We start from the raw sequence: 23550 nt of genomic DNA, 5'->3' as shown, positions 1-23550 counted from the left end.
ACACAGGAACAGACAAGAACACTGTGCAAACCACAGAATGACTAAGCATCCACATATATAAGCTAATATAAGTGATTGCTCGTATTGGGTTGGCCAAAAAGTTCGTTTGGGTTTTCTGTAAGAGGTTACAAAAATCCGAATGAACTTTTTGGCTAACCCAATGTTATGTATTATTTATATTATATTATTATTTAAACTACAGCTTTAGCCTTGCTTTGTTTCTCCTGACTCACAGATAAGATTTACCTATGGCAGGAAAAATAGCGGCCGTGTTCATAAAGGTTTTATCTGTTCTCTGGACCCCATGGGGCACCCCCATCGCCAATAATGACTAGCACCTCAGTCACCTAGGTTGGGTTGCTTGTCATCATGCTGAAGCTCAGAGAGAGAAAGTGAGTGGCTGTGAAGTCATTCAACACTTCCCCCTACCTCCCTGCCTCCCAGCCTTGGAATCCCAGCCTCACTTATGGTTTGCTGTGTGACCCACTTAAGTGTCTTCACCTCTCTGAGCCTCTGAGGTGTCTGTTTTATAATAAAGGGAGGAGAGTCTTTCATGGTGGAGTGAGGCAGTGGACAAAGTATTAAGTCTGGAGTCAGACAGACTGAAATTTTACTCCTGCCTCTGCCATCCTCTTGCTGTGTGACCTCAAGCAACTCCATCTCCCTCTCTGAACTTCAGCTGCCTCCTTTGCCAAACAGGTCTGAAACCCCCTGTCTCCAGAGGGATGGAGTGAGGCAGGGCTACAATTCTATTATTATTGTGCACTCAGGAGCAGGAGGCCCTTCAGGTCCCAGCCGTGTGGGAGAGTTTCAGGGAGGAACCCCAACTGGCCAGACCAGAAGATCTGGTGTCTTGGGAGGGAGTGGGACCCAGGGTGGAGAGTCTCCTCTTGCTCAGGGTGCTGACACCAACCGCCGCCCCCCCCCCCCCAAACCTGGCCCAGGACCAGAGAGCAGAGGGAGGTTTAAATACCGGACCTCTACTTAAACCTACTCTGTGACTCTCCCCAGCTCCCCTCCACAGGGGTCACTGCAAAGAGGTTTAGAATTGGTTCCCCAGAGAGATGAACAGAGGAGTCAGTGTGGAGGCACAAGGTCCCCAGCCCTGGAGTTCATGCCAGGGCCTCAGACAAGCCTGGGGCCATTTCCACTATGGGTTTCGTGTCCCCTGGGGAAGGGCAGGCTCTGAGCCCAGTGATGTTCCCAGCCTGCCTCGGACCCACTCCTTCTGGGATGTGCTGTCTGGGATGTGTCAGAGAAGGGGTGGGGTCAGGGCCCGGGCTGGCTACATAATTTGCGGGGCTCAGTGCAAAATGAAAATATGGAGACCTGGTTCAAAAGGCAGGAAGGAGTGTCATGAAATGTACTAAAGTAGAAATGCTCTTTTCATTTCTTCCTGCATCTCTCTTGACCCCATACGGTGTCTAATGTCATCTTCCCTCAGGCACAGGGATACTGGTGGGGCGAGCACAGACCCTTACAGGTGTCTAGAGACCCTGCCCCACAACTAAAGCAAACTGGTTGCTGGGTTCCCCTTCCACCAGCTGCCCGCCACCGTGCCCCACCTGAGATGCCAAGAGGCACAAGTGCCTGAATTTCCCGTGAGCACTCAGGCCCCTGTCGGGGCTGGAGGATGGCAGAAGTCACAGGGCAGAGGCAGGGAGGGGAAGGCAGACAGAACCTATTCCGGGGAGGTGGGAGATGGCAGGTGCGGGTCCTCCTTTGAGCTGAGGCTCCAGTCCCCCCAGCTCAAGCTCCACACCCTTCAGACTTCACTTACAAAACACAAATTCAAATACAAAATTAAGAATTTCTGGATGGCAATCACAGATGATTAAAGCCAAGAGGGCTCTTCTGAACATGGGACCTGTCAACTGCACTAGTCACGTGCCCGTGAAGCTGGCCCCAGTAAGGGCACGGTTTGCAGAGGGGCTGAGGGATGAAATGATCCAAGAATCCAGATGCCTCACACCTGGAGGTAGAGGCCAAGGAACACCTCGGGTCCCCAAGGGCCTGGGGGTTAGAGTGTTTGCATTCCGGGGTTTCAGGAGCACATCTGGATCCTTAAGGAATCCTGGGATGGGACACCCAGGTCCTGAAGAGATGGGAACCAGAGGGACTGGATGCCTAGTTCCAGCGAGGTTTAAGGGAGGAAATGAACTGTACCACACAGTGACAGCCTAGAGTGGTCAGGGAGTGGTCCTGTAGTTGGGGAGCTCAGGGGACTGTGGAAGCCCACCAGGGATCAGGGAGAGCTTCCTGAAGGAGGGGACACCTTAGGTGAGATGTAAATGATGAAAAGTTCTATGCCTGTCGTTCACCATCGCCCCATCCTCAGCGTCTTTCTTATCAATTTCTTCCCTCAACACCTAGTTTGCCTAGAGGCCATTTGCTGTGTGCCAAGGACTCAGTAGTGATGGAAATAGCCCAACCCCTGCCTCCTGGGGCTCCCGCCCAGCACGAAACACACCCATCAAACAACCGGATGACCCAGAGTAGTCAAAGCCGTGATGGGGAAGGAGCAGGCAGAGTGATTGGGGCTGGGATGGGAAGCCCAGAGGGAGCATCTGACTCAGCCAGGAGAATCAGGGAAGGCTTCCTGGAGAAGGTAACATCTGAGCTATGACCTAAATGATGAGTAGGGTGGAGTGGGGAAAGGTGTCTTAGCAAAGGGAACGTTACATAAAGACCCACAGGTGAAAGGATAGCTTTTTTTTTTTTTTCTCCACTTTCATGGGATGAAATGTGCCCTCTGGTGCTGGGGACACAGCCATGACCAGGACAGCCCTGGCTCTGCCCTCAGGGAGCTCCCAGTCCGTCAGGACATAGATCCATCACCAGTGATGACCCACGATGTTCAGGAATGGGACAGGAGGGCTCAAAGTGGGGGTACTTGATCCAGCTGAGGGAGTCAGGAAGGGCTTTCTGAAGGAGGGGACATCCCAATTAAGAGGCGAAGAATAAGAAGCTAGGTGGTTAAGGGAAGGGCAGAGGGAATAACATATGTCACGGCCTGGAGGGCAGGAGCCTAGGAGTTCCTAGAAATTGCCAATAGCTCAGTCACGTCCAAAAGGGTGGAAGCAGGCGGGCCCACAAACTGAAAAAACAGAATTGCCACAAGACTAAGGACGCATGCCTCCCCACACCCCCGCCCCTCCCAGCCATGACCTTGGGGTTGAAGGTCTCCATTCCTAAAGGGTAGAACAGCTAAAGGATGCATGGTCTCCGAGATACCCGTAACTCAGATGTCCTGCCTAGGGGTCGAGGGGCCCCGTACGCCTGTGCTGGGAACCTCAGCAGTAACCACTGTTTTTCCTCCAAGTTTAATTCAGTATCACAGGAGCACCGATAAATAGTTCCTTCCCGCCCCCGCAATCTTCCTCCCACCCAGGGCAGAGCCTCAGCGGCTGGCTTCCGGTCCGGGAAGACACCTGCAGCCCAGAACTGCGCAGCTCAGACCTGCCGAACCGCCAAGCCCATAAAATTCCCGGGAGAGTTCCAAAGGGGCTGGCCCAGGATTTCCAGCAGTGGGCGTGGCTTCGAGGCAGCGCGTGCGGGGCAGAGCCTCGCTGGGATGTCCCCCCGAGAGGGTATTCAGGGGGCGTGGTTCTCGTCCGCCGCTGTCACGATGACGTCCATCCAGATGCGCATGGCTTCTGGGCTTGGCGCCGCCATGTAGAAAAGGCGTTCGTAGGTTTTGACACAGAACGTTAGGCGAGGGTTCGGGCTCTGGAATAAGAAGCGGAGTGGAGATGGTTATGAGTCCACCCTAGTTGGAATCCCAGCCTTGCTATTTATAGGCTTTGTGGGGTTGGGCAAGTTATTTAGACTCCCTGAACGTTTCCCCATCTGTCTTCCTAAATGATGCTACCTACTTCGTTGGGTTATGAGGATTAAATAAATTAACACAGGAAGGCGCTTAGAATTATGGGAGCAAGAGGAATTCAAAAAGAGGATGGGGGCTTCCCTGGTGGCGCAGTGGTTGAGAGTCCGCCTGCCGATGCAGGGGACACGGGTTCGTGCCCCGGTCCAGGAAGATCCTACATGCCGCGGAGCGGCTGGGCCCGTGAGCCATGGCCGCTGAGCCTGCGCATCCGGAGCCTGTGCTCCGCAACGGGAGAGGCCACAACAGTGAGAGGCCCGCGTACCGAAAAAAGAAAAGAAAAAAAAAAAAAAGAGGACGGACCCATGTCCCAATCCCCCAGCCTACCTTCTCCTATATTAGAAATAAATACAGACATTCAAATTTCCCCTCCCCCCGAAATCTAGGTCCCCCTGATTTGTAACTGGGAAAAACCTAGTGTCTACAACCTATTTATTGAGTACCTACTTGCCAACCCTGAATTAGGTAAATCCTTTACGTCCATTATCTGTTTCTAACCTTCTCAACTCTGAAGAAATGGGATGAAGAGTGCCGATTCTGCAGGTGAGAAAACTAAGGCTGGAGAATGGAAGTCACTTTCCCGATGTCCCACAGCTTGGATTCCAGCCTAAGCTCTAAAAAGCCACAGTTGCTCTCCAGAGCTTTCTAAACATTGTATCAGTTTCTGGCACTGCACTTTTATTTTTAATTTATTTTTATTTTTTTGCATTTTTATTTTTATAAAAGTTCCAATTCCTGCGTTCTCTGGGGAAAAATAAATATGATAAGACACCATGGGGCCCATCACCATTTGGCAATGATGGGCAGATGCTAACGAATGATCGTCTCCTTTAGATGCTCCCAGGCTGCCTCAGTCCTCACCCTGCCCAATTCAGACATTTATTCTCAACTTGGCATCTGCGTTTGCCAAATTTCTGCTCTAAAACTTTTGTTCCAAGAAAAATATCAGTGGGCTGAGAGCCAAAGACTAAGCTCTTAATTTTTGGTCCCTGCAGTGAAATGATCTGTTGGTTTCCTGTGCTGGATGGAGTACCACTGGATGGAGTAGGGGCTGTGGGTGGCCTTTCCCAGTGATAAGATCAGGCTTGACAGCCGGGGCTCCAACCAGGAGGGCAGAGCAGCACCAAGCAGGGGCTTCACCTTGAAGGCACAGCGTAAGTGGTCGTAGTAGACTTCCTCAATGGCCTGGAAGTAGATGACGCCTTTGAGCTTGGTCTGTTCTTTGTCTGATGGAGGGAGGTGAGGGAGAAACAGAGCCAGTGAGAGGTGTGTATGGTGGGGGGAGCAGGGGAGTCGCTGGGCCCAAGTCCCGAGACTGGGGTTGGGGTGAGGAACATGGTGGCAGAGTCTGTAGGTCCCTAAAGTACTGTGGTTGGGAGGTGAGTGCATGTTGACGGGAGACTAGGAGGGAGACTGGTGTGGTGACTGGACAAGACCAGAGAATGAGGTCTGGGGAGTTGGAATCCTAGGTCCCCTAGTGCCTTGGCCCCTGAGAAGGGCAGTGACTCAAGGAGAGATTCAGCATCATTGATTCTCCTAGAGAGGAAGGAGGAGGGGCCTGGAACCCTAGATTTGTGGGCTGGGCACTGACAATGCTCCTCTAGGGTACCTTAGGAAAATGGGGTCTGGGGAGCCAGAGTGGTACAAAACTGTTACCCATGTTACTGAGGAGGGCTGGATCACTAAAGGGGAAAGGGGCTGGGGATCCAGACTCGTGGGCCTAAGAGAGAAGGGGGCTGAGGGTGGGACTCCTAGGTTTCTGGGGTGAAAGTCTGTTGTGGTTTCTTCCAGGGTCCTGGGGGCCCGGGTCCCAAGGCAGCCAGGGTGGGCTTACCCGTGTAGTAGGCCAGGCGGCGGGCCTGGCGGTCAAAGCAGAACCACCGCTTCCTCCAGGTCTTGATGCGGCCTCCCATCTTCACCAGGGGTCCGCGGCAGTAGCCTCCAGACACCCATATGTGCGGGCAGCTTTCCGGGTTGTGGCCCCAGCGTTCCAGGTGTTGCCGGAGATCCAAGACCCGAGGGTCAGGAGGGCGGGATGGGGCTGTGGGCGGGGCCTGGGAAAGCAAGAGAAGGGGGCAGTGACTTCATGGGGTGGGGGGGCAGGTCCTGCAGCCTGGACGCCCCCGAGGGGTGCTGGTCAGAGTAGCTCAAGTATGAGGCCCGGCACAGCCTTTCATTAACAATGATGATCAAGATGATATTTCCAACAGCTAAAGTGATTAACTGACACTCTGCCCAGGGCTTTACCAGCATCCATTCCTTGACTCCCCACGGCCACCCTCGGGTCAGGGCTACTATGAGTCCCATTTTTCAGATGAGCACATTGAAGTACAGAGAGAGAAAATAATCCACCCGAGGTCACACAGAGCTTCTAAGTGGCAGAGCTGGGTGGCAAACTCAGGTCTTCCTGACCCTAGCGCTTACCCTGAAACACCGGAGATGAGTTAGAGAAGTGATGGACCCTGGTGGGACCCTCATCTACTGTCTCTGTAAAACAGGGACCAGATAGTGAGTGATCAATAAATGAGAGCACTGTTTCCATTATTATTATTATTGTTATTATTCTTGTTGTGATGAAATTACTGATTATTACCTGTGCTAACAAAACACTTTATAGGTATAATCTCTGTGTCCCCTCAAACTCTCTTCAGGGGGTAAGTACATCATTGTCCCCATTTTACAGATGTGGAAACCAAGACTCCGAGAGGTTAAGTCACTAGGCCCAAGTCACACAGCCAGAGCTGACGAGCCAGGACTCCCCAGGCAGAGTGTCATCTCAGGAGGCCATAAAGGGGAGAAGAATGAAGGTGATCAAAGTGTCTACTGTTACAAGGCCCAGCCTGATCATACCTATTCTTCCCAAATGATCCCTGCAAAGAATGGTATGATCCCCGTGGTCACACTGAGGCCTCAGACTTCAGCATGCAAGGGGACCCCCTAGGGGTTTTGTTAAAATGCAGACTGGGATTCAGTCATTCCGGGGTGGGGGTCTGGGGTAAGGGTGAGGTTCTGCACGTCTAACAAGCTCCCAGGGAAAAGGGACGCCGATGCTGCTGGTCCGTGGACCACACTCTGAGTATCAAGGGCTGAAAACACTGAAGCAAGGCCAAAGCAAGAATGGATGAGAAACAGAAGCGAGACTCATTGGATGGAGACAGGGGAGAATGAGGAGGAGGGGAAATGGGGAGGAGCCGGGGAATGCACAGGAGGGGAAGGGGTGGTTAAAAGGGAACCCACCAGGGCTACCCTGGTGGCGCAGTGGTTGAGAGTCCGCCTGCCGATGCGGGGGACGCGGGTTTGCGCCCCGGTCCGGGAGGATCCCACGTGCCGCGGAGCGGCTGGGCCCGTGAGCCATGGCCGCTGAGGCTGCGCGTCTGCAGCCTGTGCTCCACAACAGGAGAGGCCACAGCAGTGAGAGGCCCGCGTACGGCAAAAAAAAAAAAGGGCACCCACTGGGTCATCTCACCAAATCCACACGGTAACACTACTACTGATCACCACGTATGGAAGGTCCCACTCTGTGGCCGGCACTGTGCCAAGTGATCATCTTGTTGCCTCTCCAAAACAACCCATTATTGCCCCCATTTGACAGACGAGGAAACTGAGGCTTCTAGAGAGGAAGTGACTCACCAAGGTCACCCACGTAGGGTGTGGTGGAGCCGGGCCCCAATCCAGGACAGCAGGGATGGGCTTGGGACTGTCAGCTCCCCCACTGCCCACCTGTGTCACCTCCATGGAACGCCTGCCCCTCTCGGAGCCTCAGTTTCCCTACACTGAAACTACACTGAAACTCGGCGGTTATCACAGCACCCTCCACATGGGGCTGTTTCATGGATGAGCTCGCTGCTGTCAGGCTCCCTGACCTGGTGATTCCACTTCCAGGTGCGAATCCCGGAGACACACTTGCTCACGGGCACAAGAAGGCAGCTTGAGCTGTAAGGGGATGGGGTGGGGGGGACAGTGCAGTCAACAGGGAACCGTTTAATAAATGATGATGCTACACAGCAGGAGTGCTTCATTTTTAATGAGGTAGAGCTTATGCCTGAAACCAGAAGGTCCCACTGCCCTTCCCAATTTATTTTATTCCTGAACTCTTATCAGCACCTGACGTGCTACTTATTTTACTTACTGATGCTGCTTTTTGTCTCTCTCCCCTGCTAAACGCCAGCTTCTCCAAGGGCAGGGATTGTCACTTTGGTCACTGCTATATAACCCAGGGCCTACCACGCAGTAGGCCCTCTGTAAATACTGGGTTGAAATGAATAAGAAAATGCCAAATGGTTGAGAGAACCAAAAGCAGTTGGGAATGATGTGCTCGATTACAAGGAAAATAAATTCACCAAATATGGTTTGATCGGTGTATGTAGGAAAGTATTAAAAAAAAAGATTTGAACGCTTCTCTGCGATAGAAAACACCTGCACCTCCGGAGGCAAGCTGAGGGGAACTTCACTTTCCCCAATTCTGAAGTGTCTGTTATAACAAAAAGTATTCATGTTCTTAGTGTAGGTAGAAATAAAATTTTAATAAGGAGCTGTCTGCTAAATCCAGAGTGTGAGAAATTCTACAGGATAAGTGACTTTTCCCACAAATTAATGGCATTTTTTAAAGCAGGGAGGGAGGACTCTATCTCAGGGTTTTAAAAGACATTTTAACTAAATGCAGTGTGCGTGCTTTGTTTGGGTCCAGATTCAAATAACCAACTATGAAAAGACATTTTGGAGACAATTAGGGAATGTGAATACGGATCATGTATCAGAAAGTTGCAGAATTATTAATAATCTCATAAACTATGACAGTGGAATTTTTGTTACGTTAAAAAAAAACCTTATCTATTGGAGATACATAGTGAGATACGGATGAAATGTCTGGAATTTGCTTTAAAATACTCCACTGCAGAGTGGGAATTAGGTGAGGATTCAGTACAACAAAGTCGGTAAGTAAAACAAGATTCAATATTGATGATCACTGGGGCTGCATGGTGGGTGGGTACATGGAGGTTTATTACCTTTGAATATGCTTGAATATTTCTATAATCAGAAGTTTTTTAAAAGAAACATTCAGATAACATTTAAAAGCCCCAGCACGTGGTTACCCTCATTCTGCCGCAGCCGCTCCGACACCGGCACCCACCTACAGAAGAGGGAACCCAGGCACAGAGAGCGGAGCATGTCACCCGAGGACACGCCACGAGTACAGACGACCCTGACGGCAACAGGAACTAGGCCCTTCGAGTTCCCCTTCCACTTGCCAAGCCCAGGATACTTTCCTGTCCCGTTGGAGGAGACTGACAGGGTGAGATAAGACAGAGCAGAGGCCAGGGTGGCAAGACAGACCAGGGCAGTAGTGGTGGGGGAGGGTTAGGGGCGGGACTGACCATGATAGCAGGTACAGGGGGGTCTGAGGCACCTTCCGTGCTCCTTCTTGTCCCTTCCTGTGAGTGCAGAAAGAAAACATCGACGAGAATGCTAACCAATAATAAGTGGGAAAAACGTACTGGGTTCCTGGGTCCTGAGGGAGGAGGGGCCGGGGGCCTGGATCCTGGGGCTGAGGGAGGAGGGAGGGGCTGCCGTCTCACCCTGGCCTGGAGCAGCCGCTCCCTCTCTGCCACAGCCCGCTGCAGGAGGTGTTCCATACGGGCAATGTCCAGGTGGAGGGCCCCACAACTGGGAGCAGAGAACAGAGACGCGCAGGTTACAGCAGCCCGACTTCTTCCCCCCATCTCCCCACCTTCTCCCTGATGTCTCACCTATTTCTGGGGCCACAGTTCAGCAGCTGATAGAGGGGGTGTCTCCCGGAGTCTCTGGCTGAGGGCGGGAGGGCCGAGGCCTCCAGGGCTCCTGCAGGGAGAAGGGCTGGGGGGCTGGGATGCTCCCGTGTCTAAGCCCCTCCACCTCTCCCCCAACAGAGGCAACCAGGTTCCTCCATCCCGTGCTGCAGGAGGGGGGTTAATGGGGGAAGAGCCTACGCAGGGGAGGGGTACGTACTCACCAGTACAATAGAAGGACAGAGGCCGGGGGGATCCCCTCTGGCTCACTCTCTCTCCCCTCTTCCGGGGCAGGCTTCCAGTCCTCTGGAGGCCAATGGAGCCCTGAAAACACACAACGCCCACGCACACAGGAAAAGATGCTCAGGCTCCACCATGAAGTTGGAGAACCGCCAAGTAAAACCACCGTCTCACTGGCACAGATCAAAAAGCCACTGTAAACGTGATGCTGAGTGAAAGCAGCCAGTTACAAAGGACCACACAGTGTAACGTCCAGAATGGGCAGATCCAGGGAGACAGGAAGTGGGTTAGCGGTTTCCAGGGCCTGGGAGGAGAGGGGAATTGAGGGGTGATGGCTAAAGGGTATGAGGTTTCTTTAGGGATAATGACTATGTTCTAAAATTGATTGTGGTGATGGCTGCACAACGTGGTAACTAAAACCCCCTGAATTGTACGCTTTAAACAGGTGAATTGTAGCGTAGGTGAACTATATACCTTGATAAAACTGTTGAAGAAAACCCCAAAAGCCCGCGGTGTTGATGGGAGTGTGCGAAACCCAGGTGTACTCCCACAATGCTGGGGGCCGTTTTATTGCAACAACCGTTATGGAGGCCAGTTTGGCTCCTTTTTTAAAGTCAATGAAAAAAAAAAGAAAAGGAAAAGAAAAAACAAACAAAAACAGAAAAGAAAATCAAAATGACAAATGCATAGGTACCTTTGAGCCCCAATTCCACTTCTAGGACTATATCTGTGGAGACACTCAGACATGTGCAAAATGACCTGATTTCAAGGTTAATCCCCAAAGATGCCCGGAGACCACCTAAGTGCCCATCAAAAGGAGGCAGGGATAAACTAGGGATCATCTGCATGGAGGAAAACTCCAAAGCATATAAAAAGGAGGAGGATGCTGTTTACATGAGACAGAATAAGAGGGCTTCCCTGGTGGCGCAGTGGTTGAGAGTCCGCCTGCCGATGCAGGGCACGCGGGTTCGTGCCCTGGTCCGGGAGGATCCCACATGCCGCGGAGCGGCTGGGCCCGTAAGACATGGCCGCTGAGCCTGCGCGTCCGGAGCCTGTGCTCCGCAACGGGAGAGGCCACAACAGTGAGAGGCCCGCGTACCGCAAAAACAAAAACAAAAACAGGGGGAAAGTATATACATGACTGTTTAAATACAGAGGATCTCTGGGAAGACGGGAGACACTAGTAACCCTCGCCACCCCTGGGAGGTGAACTGTGTGGATGAAAACAATGGTGGGAAAGGTCTTTTCTCTGAATATCCTCCCATGACCTTTGAACTTGGAACAAAAGGAATATTTGTTTAAAAAATAATAATAATAAACATGATAACCAAATGCAACCTGTGTTCCTAGATCAGAAAATATATTTTTTCTTTTTTTGTTTTTTGCTTAAAAAAAAAACATTTGTGGGACAATTGGCAAAAATATGAATCACATCTGTGGACTTGAATAATATTGTCTCAATGGTAGCTTCTGAATGTGATTGCTGTACTGTTGTTATGTACGAGAATGGCCTTGACCTTAGGTAATAAAAGTAGAAGTATTTAGGGGTAAAGGGGAATCATCCTTCAGAAAAGAATAATAAACTGTGTGTGTGTATGTGGGTGGGTGTGTACAGAGAGAGAATAAGAAAGCAAATATCAAATGTGGTAAAATGTTAATCACAGAATCTGGGTGACAGGTATGCAGGAATTCTTTCTACTATTCCTGCAATTTCTGTAAGTCTTAAATCATTTCAAAATAAAAAAAAACTACCAAAAAATGAAAACAAAATTATTTGAGAGTAATAAAGACAGAAAACTGAAATCATTTCTTAAAGAAAAAAACAGCAAAAACTCTGCCTGGATAATAAAAATAAATAAGTTGCATAATTTGAACACCAGTAGGGATACTCACTGCTCAAATATATGTAATCCACAAGTTAATAATAATACTAAAATAAAAATTGCATTGGTCACCTTGGAGGATGCAGGAGAACCAACTCTATTCTGAAGACAGGAGAATGAAGTGAAACCATCAAGCATTTTCCCTGCATTTCTTACAAAAACCATATCCCTGGGTAACCAAATAATTAATGAAGGCAAGTCCCTCTTTTTTTTTTCTTTTTGGCTGCACCACCCGGCATGTGGTGGGATCTCAGTTCCCCTCCAGTAGAAGCTCGGAGTCCTAACCCCTGGACCGCCAGGGACCCCCTGGATGTGATTTTCTAGATTCGTATTATTTTAAAACGTTTTTTAGAACAGTGACCAACATTTATCAAGTGCCTAACAGTGTACTTGGCCCTCGGCAGACCCATTTAAGCTTATAAAAGCCCTGGGAGTCGGGAAAGTTTCGCTCTGCTTCACAAAGAGGAAACCGAGTCCCAAGTTCCTGTGGTTCTTCACTCTTTCCTTCATTCAACTGATATTCCCAGCACTCCCCAGCTGAGAGACCTTAGATTGTTGGCACTGAGGGAAAAGGTGGGTAAGAGAGACCCAAGCCTTGTCTCCATGGCGCTGACATTGTAGGAACTGAATGAGCCATCGTACAAATAAGTGTATCATCAGAAATTGCTATGAGCGAAGAGTGTGTTATAAAAGGGTGATATAAAAAGGGATCACCTTCCAACTGGAAGACCAGGAACAGCCTTCTGAACACTGGACCTAAGGCCCAAAAGATAAGAGCTGGCCAGGGGAAACTCCCTGAGAGTCCAGCGGTTAGGACTCCAGGCTTTCATTGCCAAGGGCCTGGGTTCGATCCCTAGTCAGGGAACTAAGATCTCACAAGCCCTGTGGCGGCCAAAACAAAAAAAGTTGGCCAGGGGAGACTGAGGGGAAGGGTGTTCCAGGTGGCAGGATCAGCAAGTGCAAAGGCCCTGAGGCAGGAACAAGTATGGAGTGCTGGTGGGTCAGTGCTCCTACAGCTGAGCAGTCAGTACGGGGAGGGGGATGGTGAGAGGTGGGCAGGGGTCAGACCACACAGGGACTTGTGGGCCATGGTGAGGAGACTGGGGGAATCATGGAAGGCTTTTGGTGGGAAGAGCTGAAGTAGGAGGGATGAAGATCACTCTGGCTGTTGTTTGGGGAATAAATTATTGGGAGACAAAAACTAAAATAGAGAAAACCAGTGAGGAGGCTGGTATAGGGTCACTAAAACCAGAGATGAGGGTGGGAGTGGGTGGAATAAGAATGATAATAATTATAATAATACCAATCAATATAACTCTAATCAGAGTAACTGGTGCCCACACTACTGAGCACCTGTTATGTGCCAGGCATCAATCACACTAAGAGTTTTAATGCATTAACCAATGAATGCTGTTATCATTCCCATTTTGCAGCTAAGTAAATTGAGGCACAGAGCTGTATCTAAGGTCAGCCAGCTAGGAAGTGGCAGAACAGGTACTGGAACCCAAGGTACTCTTAGTCATCACATGATCCTGGCAAGAAGGTATAGAATTTGAGAAGGATTTAATAGGACTTGGAGGGAGAGAGAGGAAAGGGCAAGGAGGAGTCATTTGTTAATCCCTGCATTCATTTATCCACTTGTTTATGGTTTATCTGGCTGAGTAAATAAACACTCCCTGGACTCCTCGTGTATCCCGAGGTCCCCGGTCGCTCCCTCTGAGCTGGTGCTAACCAGTCACCCACTTAGGTTCTGAAGGATCCCTGAGAAATCCTCATCTCCCGAAAGGCACAGGCTGTGGAAACAGGCAGCCTGGCTTCAAACCTAAGCTCTGCTGCTTAGCTGGGTGTGTGACTTTGGTAAGTCACAGCTCTTCTCAGGGAGATTCCCCCTCTGTAAAGTGAGCAACGTCCCGCTGCCCTGCCATGGCTGATGCAAGGATTCAACGAGTGACCTCATGCAAAACACATAAAAGAGTGCCCAGCATGGCCACCAGCGTCCAGGGGTCAGTGTCTGGCCCCCAGGTGACACCCAGGTGCAAGGTGGCTATCGGATCCACGCCAGGGTCCACCTGGCCTTAGAAGTTCCATGTACACAGGAGCCAATGACTCAGGTAACACCTCTATAGGAATGGACCCAGCTTCCCACCAAGTATTTATAGATATGCAATTTACTTATAAGGGTCATATTTACCCTAAGTCACGTTGCCTGGCAACACAGCTGACAATCCACCTTTATCAAGCTTCCAGCTAGAAAGTTACAAAAGCTCTGCTAACCCTTTACCCAGATAATAACAGGACCTACTTCTGCAGGTTCTTCTGAGCAAAAAATAAAATTATATATACATAAAATTTCATGAACATGTAATGTATATTATTGAATTGTATATCCATGAAACAATAATTATATAATATAATATTAGTATACAATAATATAATATATATTAGGTTGAAGCACTTCAAACTGTCAGTATTTGACTGTTTCTCACCTCTAAATAATAGCAACTTCATGTGGCTCGAAGGCATAAGATAGCTTTGAGCAGATCCTGGCCTACGATAAGCTCTTAAAATTAATATTAATATGAATATTGTTAATATTAATTAATAAGATAATGTTGCATATTATATTAGACAATAGAAACAATTAAATATTATAACAGACAACATTAATTAGATAATACTTGATATTAATTTGTTATTATTATTGTGGGTACAAAGACACACATCCATGGATCTTCATAACAGCATTGCTTAAACTGCAAAACAACTCCAGTCACTATCCTCAGAGGGAGGGCTGGCTCAGTGCCTCCAGGTAGAACTGTGTGCCACACAGAAGCTCAGAGTGGTTCAGGGCACAGGCTGTGAAAACAGAGTGCCTGGGTTCAAATCCCAGCTCTGCCGCATACCAGCTGGTTAAGAAACTTCCCCTTTCTGCCTCAGTTTCTTCATCTATAAAATGGAAAGAAGAACCCAACTTGTAGGGTTGTTGCAAAGACTAAATGAGTGAATCCACGTGAGGCATTTAAAACAGTGCCTGGCACGCTATGAAGACTCCACAAATGTTAACTGTCATTATGGTTGTTATTGTTTATATCATTATTACAGAGCCATTGAAAAGGAAGCGGCAGCTCTAAATGTATCAGTGGAAAACAATCTCCACGACAGAGTCTTAAGCTAGAAAATAAAAGCCAACTAGTAGCTAATAGACATGTTTCTGAAAAAAACACTTACATGATAGAACAAGAGCTCCCAATTTCTAAGCGCTGGCCCCCTATCCACACGACTGAAACAAAACTCTTTTCGTTGACTATTCACCCCTACCTCACACATAGCACTCTGCCACTGTCTACTCTATTTCATTTTAAAAGTTGGTAGCTGGACTTCCTTGGTGGTCCAGTGGGTGACACTCCACACTCCCAAAGCTGGGGGCCCAGGTTCCATCCCTGGTCGGGGAACTAGATCCCACATGCCGCAACTAACAGTCCGCATGCCACAACTAAAAAAGATCCCACATTCTGCAACAAAGATCCTACAGGCTGCAACTAAGACCCGGTGCAGCCGAAATAAATAAAAAGATAAATAAAAAGTTGGTAGCAACATACTCAATAAATGTTTTAACCCATTAATAAGCTGGGATCCCCGGCTTTAAGAAGATCTGGAAGAAAGGATATTCAAGAAACAAGTAGCTGCCCTGCTTTTGGGGAGGGAGCCAGGGGCCAGTGGGGTGGGGGGAGGAGGCCTTCTTATCAATATGCCCTGTTGGGTGGCTTTTAAAATTTACACCTGGGTAGGCACAGTCCCATTTCTCCAGGGGAGGGGTGGGGTGTTAGGCAGAAGAAAGAAAACGAATAATAAAGCTGGAGGCTGATAAACATTAATACCACTTGATCAGCCTTCCCTCTCCCCCAGGCCCACCGCAGAGAAAGCCACAGTTACCAGTGAGACCCGGGGTGACGAGGCATTGGGGGGGCACCTGGAGGGAGCTGTGAACGGAGAAGAGGCAGGAAGAGGTGGCGGCGGCAGCGTGAGCAGTGGGGTCCTGGAGAACCAGCAACTGGCGATCTGTCTTTTGGGTGAACAGGAGCTGCAGGAGAACAGGTGGGGTGGCTGGCCACTGGAAGGATGCTCTCGCCCATGCCTCCAGAGCCAGCCCATTTCTTGGATGGAAAAACAAAGGCTCAAGGTCCCAAGAGAGCTGAAATGTGGTCTCGGTGAGGGAGGACTATGGGCAGAGATGGCTGGTTCCCTGAGGAACCTGGAGGCTGGACCTCCTGCGTCCCAGGGGGAAAAGGGATTAGGGGTTGAGAATCGTGGATCCCAAGGGAGAAGGGGGCAGGGGGCCTGGACTCCTGGGTCTGAGGGAGGAGGGGGCTGACAGGCGCATGAAATCCCCATACCTTGGTGAGGGCCTGGCTGGGCTCAGAGAAGTCCTCGCCAGGGGTTCCCTGAAGGCAATTAAGCTTGAGAAGTCTGCTCCGTTCCTAGGGGACAGCAAGACATCAAGGGCTGCCACGCCTCAGGGTCGGAAAGGGCCATCCCAGCAGCTCTCCCTGATGCCAGGAGACACCTGGGGTGCAGGGAGGCAATGGGATGCCCTAGGGGGAAGTGAGGCAAGTAGGACAGGTGCCTGGGGTGAACTTACCTGGGTCAGGGCCTGAAGGGCCTCCTCCTTCTTCTGGCTCAGCCCCCGGCTCTCAGCTGCCATCTGCTCCCCCAGTGACTTGAGCTGCTCCTCCAAGACCTGGATCCGGCGCTGCAGGGCACCCCCCAGAGCCCTGGTTACTCAGCTGCCCCAGGATCCCCAGGCTGGTTCCCACAGAATCAGGTCCTCCTTGAGAGCTTGGGGCTTGTTCCACCCCATAACAGAGACCCTGGCATTTGGGTGCCTGGGAGGGGGTGGGGGACTTAGAGTTAACCTCCGTGGTGTCCTCCTCCCCTTTAGGGGGGTCCAGAGAGACTTGAAGTTGAGTTGGAGGGATGGAGGATCCAAAATCCAGAGACCGAGGAAGACGGAGACCCAGAGAAAGTCACCGTTGCCAAGAACGGAGAGAGAAAGAAAGGGAAAGACAGAGACAAACCAGAAGAGATACAGAAAAGAACCAAGACAGACCCCAAAAGACAGAGATGCAGAGACAAGACAGAAACAGAACAGAAACAGACAGAAGCCGTGAGACAGAAATGGGAAAAGAGACAGTGACAGGAAAAAGATGCAGAAATAGAGGCGGGGAAAGGAGACCCACATTAGAACTTTCTAATCCAAAACCCTGGGAACCTTTGTATTTTTTTTTTTTTGAGCCTTTGTATTAAATACAGTCAAAATGTTGCTTCTTCCGTTGGGACTTGTCAGACCCTTGAATGTGAAGCCCCCAGAAAGGACTAGTGAGAGCATCATTTGGGATGAGGGCTTGAGAGGCAGGGAGCCTAGTGGCGAAGATCTAGTGGGTTCAGATCCCAGCTCTGTCCTTTATGAACTAAGTGACCTTGGAAGAGATTACTTGAGCACCTTGACCTTGAGTTTCTTCACTTATAAAGTGGGAAAAAATATTAAGACGTGTCTCCCAGGATTGTTGTAAGGATTCAATGACTCAATATTCGTGAAACATTTCGGACCGTGCCCAGCACATGGTAGATGCAACTGGCATTACTATTTTGAAGTACGTGACGCAGGGAAGACACGAGGACAGAGAAGGGAGCGGAGGAGACAGAGGGCAACGGCGAGGGAGGCAGGGCTAGCCCGGCCCAACTCACCCTGTGCTGTGCCACGCTGGCCTGGAGTTCCTGGACCTTGGGGTCCAGTGCCCGGGCCCTGGGACTGTCTCGATCTTCCTCCCACTGGCTCTCCCGCTCCAGCTGCTGGAATTCCAGGTCCTCATAGGCATGCTGGGCCACATCCAGCTGTTCCTTCATCTGTGGGGGAAACACAAAAAGGCTGGAGGCCTGGACCCCTAGGAACCAGGAGGGTAGTGGGCTGGGGCCGGGAATCCTGGGCAATGAGGGAGGAGGGGGCTGAGGATCCAGATTCCAGAGTCCTGGGGGTTAGGGAGCTGGAGCCCGAGCTACTAGGTGGGTGGGGAAGCAGAGGACTGAGGGCCTGGATGTCTGGGTCCTGAGTGGCCTGGACACCGGGTCCCTGAGTGGGTCCAGTGGACCCTCACCTCCTGCACTCCCTGCAGAAGCCGCTCACGCTGGTCTTCCGGCTGCAAGTCGAGCTGCCCCTGGGCCTCCCGGAGTCTCTGGCGAAGACCCTCCACACGATCCCGCTCCTGGCTCAGGTGCCTCTGTTCCTGAATGAACAACCAGGCTCTTAGCCTCAGCCTGAGCACAGGGAGGGAAACAGAGGCCAGCGGGGGCCAGGCCAGCCAGATCTCAAATCCCTCCCTCTCTGGGGTGTTGGCTCTATGAGGGCAGGGACCCTGTCTGACTGGTTCACACTTACACAGGCCCACCCAGGGCAGGTGTCAAGTAAACAGCTGTTTAAGAAATGAATGAGGGGACAGATGAATGGATAAAGAAGATGTGGTGTATATATACACAATGGAATATTACTCAGCCATTAAAAAAATGAAATAACACCATTTGCAGCAACACGAATGGATCTAGAGATTATCATGCTAAGTGAAGTAAGTCAGAAAGAGAAAGACAAATACCATATCATATCACTTATATGTGGAATCTAAAATATGACACAAATGAACTAATCTACGAAACAGAAAGAGACTCACAGACATAGAGAACAGGCTTGTGGTTGCCAGGGCTGGAGATGGGGGAGGGATAGATTGGGAGTTGGAGTTAGCAGATGCAAACTATTATACACAGAATCGATAAACAACAAGGTCCTACTATATAGCGCAAAGAACTATATTCAATATACTGTGATAAACCATAATGGAAAAGAATACGATGAAGAATGTATATATATACGTATAACTGAATCACTTTGCTGTACAGCAGAAATTAACACAACACTGTAAATCAACTATATTTCAATTAAATAAGTTAAAAAAAATGAATGAGGGAATGAATGCAAAATATATCCAGGCTGGGTGATTGATACTGGGGACCCAGAAGGGGGTCTGACCTGGGCCCTGTGCTCCAGCAGGGGACACAGCCAGTTACAGTCTGGGACAATCAGGGCAGTGAAACACAGAGACTGTGGGAACCCAGAACACGGGGAGCAATTTCTACTGGGGTAATCCTAGGCTTCCTGGATGTGAGGATTTTAAGGTGAGTCTCAAAAAAACAGGGAGTATTTGGGAATTCCCTGGCGGCTCAGTGGTTAGGGCCCCATGCTTCATTGCAGGGGGCATGGGTTCGACCCCCGGTCAGGGAACTAAAATCCCACATGCTGTGTGGTGTGGCCGGAAAAAAAAAAACAAAAAAACAGGGAGTATTTAGACTGGTGGAGACAGAGGGGGCTGGAAGGGCATTTTGGATAGAGGGGAACAGCATGGAGCAAATGAATGGAAGTTGAAAAGTAAAGGAAGTGTAGGGACAAACTCTGGTCAAGAAGGGAGAAGGTGGGGTAGAGGGAAGAGATGGGGAGCACAGGTGGGACATGACAGTGGAAAGGCAGGCAAGATGCAGCTCACATTCGGTTTGGCCCACCAGGCTGAGGAGCCCTTATCCTGGGGCAATGGGGAGTCATAGAAGGATTGAAAGGATCTAGGTGTGGAATCATCCCTCTGGGAGATAGGCTTGAGGGGTTGAGACCAGCTCCTTCATGAGTCCTCCAAGCAATGAGTGAGGTGAGGTCTGAGCAGTGCAGATGTAAAGGAGACAGATTAGAAAGAGAGGTTCAGGGAGCACAAAGAACAGGACATGGTGACTGACAGGCTTGGGGTGAGAGATAAGGAGGCACGCAGAGCGAGGCTCAGGACTCTGACCTGGTGGCCAAAGGGACAGTGAGACTGGGACAGTGTGGAAAAGGGAGTTGCTGAGGTCAGCTTTGGATAAGGTGAATGAGAAGGGGCCAGACTCCTGAGTCTGAGGGAGGAGGGGCTGGGGGCCTGGACTCCTGGGTTAGAGGGAGGAGGGGCTGGGGTCTGGAATCCCAGGTCCTGGGGGAGGAAGGAGCATCTAGGAACCAGTATCCTAGGAAGTGGGACACGTAGGTCTACATTTTGAGAGAGAAATCAGGGCTGGGAGAAATATAGGCTCTTTGAAGTAAATGAAGACTCAGGACCCAGCCCCAGGAAATTCCAATATATAAGGGCAAAGAGAGAGTTTGATAGAATTACAAAGTTACCATTTTCCAACCTATAGTGCCAGCTGGTCCAAGCAATGACCACCAATGGATGTTAAAGCCTTTAGGTAAATAACTATTACAAAGGGATCAGACTGAGCTCACTGAGGTCTGGAGGACCAGAGACAATGTCCCCCTGACCCAGCACACAGGAAGCACTACAGCACATCTGAATTTGACCCAGCCTCTACATCTAACCAACCACCCGCTTCCAGGAAGAGAAATGAGATAAAGGACACCCCAGGCATGCAACCGGTCACACACTGACCATGGAACAGAAGACTTGGTTTCTCCAACAAATAGTACAGTAAGCAGGGACCATTAGACGTGAAAAAATACACACAAGGCATTTCACCAACTACAATATACTGGCCTTTGGGGGACCAGATTCAAACAGCCAACTGTTAGCTGTTTTTGAGACAACCTCAGACCCATGAAAACTGACTGGAAATGAGACGGTATTAAGAACTTATTAATTCTTCAGGTGTGACAATGATATGGGGATAATGTTTTTTAAAAGGAGTTCTTATCTATAAGATAAGAACTAAAGCATTTACAGGCAATATGATGTCTGGGATTGGCTTTCAAAACTAGGGACAGGGAAGCCAATTGGGGGATAGGAAACAGGAATGGAGGATTAATCCCTGCTGAAGCTGGGGAGCACGCCACCTGGCAGCCCGTCTGACTCCTCTATCTTTGTTGGTTTGATGTTTTTCACAATATGACATTTAAAGAGCAGAGAGAGATGGGGCAAAGGAAGATGAACCAGTGAGTCAGGCCCTAAAGTCATGGACAAGGAGGGAGGAGGGAAACAGGAAGAGGCATAGGCCCACTCCCTGCGCCCTGCCCCCAGCCCAAGGATCCCCGTTTGGGGAATGGGGATAACCTCAGGGCCCAGGGCCCAGAAGCACCACAAGGAATGTCTGTCCAACAAGGAAGAAAACTGAGGAGGAAGACCCAGCAGGGCAAACAGACCTGTTCCCGCTGCTCTTGGACGCCCTTTTCTGAGTCCACCTGCTGCCCCAGCAGCTCCCAGAGATGCTCCTCCTTGCGCCATACGGCCACTCGCTCCCCAGCCAGTTCACCCCGAAGCAGGGTCACCTCCACCTCCATCTGCAGAGAGAATACAAGGCCTGGGACCCAGAGGCCTGGGTCTGAGTAGGAGGGGGCTGGGGGCTCGGACGCCTGGGTCTGAACGAGGGACCTGTGAATCTGAGCGCCTGGATTCGGAGAGAGGATGGAGCTGGGCTCCCGCAGTTGGAAAGGACCGGGAGTCTGGCCCTGTGGGGTTCCCCAATAGTTGGGGGCAGAATTCCCAAGAGGTCTGCAGCCTCACCTGGATCCTCAGTTCCTTCCTCTGACGCTGTAGCTCCCTCACTCGCTGCTCCAACAAAGCCACGCGAGTCAGTGCCTCCAACTGCTGGGCTCTAAGCCGCCGCGCCGCCTCTCGCACCCCTTCCCCAGCCTGAGAGGCTGCGGGTGGCGTGGCCGGGATCTGAACGGAAGGCAAAGTCTCCACCTGCGGTTGAAGAGGGCGTGGTCAATTGGGGAGGACTCGCCCCCTGCAGTCACTAAATAGGTCTGTTCTCCATCCCAAACATCCCCTCAGGCGGTCTGAGTCGGCGTTTAACTCTACCACCAAGTTCTTTTAATTCAAGGAGGGGAAGGTGCAGGTCCAGGGATCGCTTGGCCCCGGGAGGTGGCCCAGGGGCTCGCAGTGCCCAGGGCACAGAGCCGACACAAGGATGGTGTTTCTTTTTCTTTATCCAGTTCCCATACTCTTGGCGTCACGTCTCCGAAGGTCCTGCATCTCTTTCTCTCCCCCCGGGTCTCCTTGAGTCTTTCCCCCTTTTATCTGGGCTTCATCTTCCTGACCCAGTATCTGTCTTCCGTCTCTGAATCGCTATTTCTCTTTCTCCCTTGGAGTATCTCCGTCTCTCAAGGTTTCTCTGTCTCTCTTTCTGTTTCTCTGAGCATCTTTGTTTCTGAGTTTCTGTCTGTGTCTCTATCCCCATCTCTCTGAGTCTCTGTCTCTGGTCTTTCAGTGTCTCTAACTCTTTTGGGTCTGTCTCTCAGTCTCCCTGTCTCTGGGTCTCTGTCTATCTGGTCTTTCTATACATGTCTCTCTGTGTCTCTGTCACCCGTTTGGGTCTGTCTCTCTGGGTCCCCCCGTGGCTCTCGCCCTCCGGGTCCCTCACCGCATCGCGGCTGCTCTCCGTGCTGCTGCCTTCTCCCACTTCTTCCTCTTCCTCCGTCTGCTGCTCAGCCCCTTGGCCGCTCGGAAGCTCTGCTGGGGCCTCGGGCACCTCCTGCTCGCGGGAGTCCTCGGGGAGCTCCCGGGGCTGGGCGGCCCCTTGAGATCGGACCTCCGCGTCGCACTCGGGGACCGCGGAAGGCGGGGTCCCCTCGTCCGGGCTGCTCCGTGTCCCCATGGCCTCTGCGGACTCCTGTCGGGTGGGCGGAGCCTGGAGTTCGGGAGGCGTGGCCCGGTAGCGTGGGGGCGGGGCCCAGGAGGGCTCAAGGCCCCGCCCGAAAGCTCTGGAGAGCGCTCCAGAGGCGGGGCCTAAGAGTTCAAAGGAGGCGACTGAGCATTCCTGAGGCGCGGCCTGGAGTTTCTAGGGGCGGGGTTCGATGGCTCCTAGGGCGTCACTCCCCCGGAGGCCTGACCAGAATTTGAGTCCGGGGTCCTAGTCCGCCCCCTACCGGCCTCTCCCTGCTATCCAGGTGTCGAGTCTTGTACTCTCCCAGCAGCCCCGCACAATCCCTTGGACCACTTTAGAGGGACCCCAACACCTTCTCCTTCGCGGACTCAGGAGTCGGGTTCCGCCGCGTCCTCTCTGGAGTCCAGTAATCTCAGCTCCGATCCCACTGTGCAAGGGAGCGGGCCCCCTGCCGCCTCACCGAGGGATCCAGGAGTCGGGGCTCCTGGTCTCCCTCTGGACGAACCAGGGGCCTTGAATCCTCGGCTCCTCCTGGAGCTAGATTCCAGAACTCCAGCCCCCTCCACCACCCAAGCCCCGGCCCCCTCACCGGCTCAGGCTTCGGCGCGCTCCCTTCTGCGCTGCGGCGCTGCAGTTTCTGCCCACTAGACAGGTGGCTGGGGAAGAGGGAGGAGAGAGAGGTTGCTCTGTCCCCCTTCCCAGCAGCCCGGAAGTGGATGGGGACAACAGGTCCAACAGCTCTCGAGGGAGGAGGGAGCGACCAGCTTGCCCCGCCCGCAGCCGCGGCATCCGGCCATCCCGGCCCAACCCTCGGAAAGCCCAGCATGACGACCCCCCAACTCTGCCTCCAGCGCCCCCATTCCTCCCCCCTGGAGGGCCAGGCGCCTTGGTCACCTATGTATAATGTCCAGACCCTGGGAATCCTGAAAGGAAGAGAGGAATGGAGACAGGGGCCTCTCCCCTCTAATGAGCCCTTTAGAAGGGCCCCGACCGGTTTGGGGAGCTGGGCAAGGGGAGGGGGGTGCCCTGAGCTGAGTCAGAGACCCGCCCAGAGACAGGGGGAAGTATGTTCCCACCACCACCACTTTGCTACGGGTGG

The 23550-nt window shown here is 51.4% G+C and overlaps 1 protein-coding gene across 10 annotated transcripts; it reads right to left on the bottom strand.

Moving 5' to 3' along the window:
- Positions 1 to 256: 256 nt before the first annotated feature.
- Positions 257 to 23028, bottom strand: PHLDB3 (pleckstrin homology like domain family B member 3). 10 transcript variants are annotated; one of them, XM_022585505.3, is made up of 15 exons: positions 22209 to 23025; positions 21347 to 21529; positions 20986 to 21123; positions 17924 to 18052; positions 17517 to 17675; positions 16411 to 16521; positions 16166 to 16249; positions 15742 to 15852; positions 9873 to 9972; positions 9631 to 9736; positions 9460 to 9547; positions 9259 to 9315; positions 5718 to 5937; positions 5024 to 5109; positions 257 to 3729 (listed from the first exon to the last, which is right to left on the bottom strand). In XM_022585505.3, exons 1-15 carry the CDS (start codon positions 22440 to 22442, stop codon positions 3595 to 3597), a joined length of 1941 nt encoding a protein of 646 aa, XP_022441213.1. In that variant the 5' UTR covers positions 22443 to 23025; the 3' UTR covers positions 257 to 3594. The 10 variants fall into 10 exon arrangements, 9 of the variants coding, with proteins under 9 accessions (XP_022441213.1, XP_022441215.1, XP_089758890.1 ...); XM_022585507.3 differs by having other exon boundaries at positions 9631 to 9721; XM_089902764.1 differs by lacking the exon at positions 257 to 3729 and adding an exon at positions 3736 to 4420 and having other exon boundaries at positions 22209 to 23026.
- Positions 23029 to 23550: the final 522 nt, after the last annotated feature.

The sequence above is a fragment of the Delphinapterus leucas genome, chromosome 20, assembly GCF_059928025.1.
Source record: "Delphinapterus leucas isolate spDelLeu-1000000601 "Yukka" chromosome 20, BTC_Dleu_Yukka2, whole genome shotgun sequence".
Classification (NCBI taxonomy): Eukaryota; Metazoa; Chordata; class Mammalia; order Artiodactyla; family Monodontidae; genus Delphinapterus; species Delphinapterus leucas.
The sequence above is the reverse complement of the archived record's forward strand: the minus strand, read 5'-3'. Positions and strand labels throughout refer to the sequence as shown.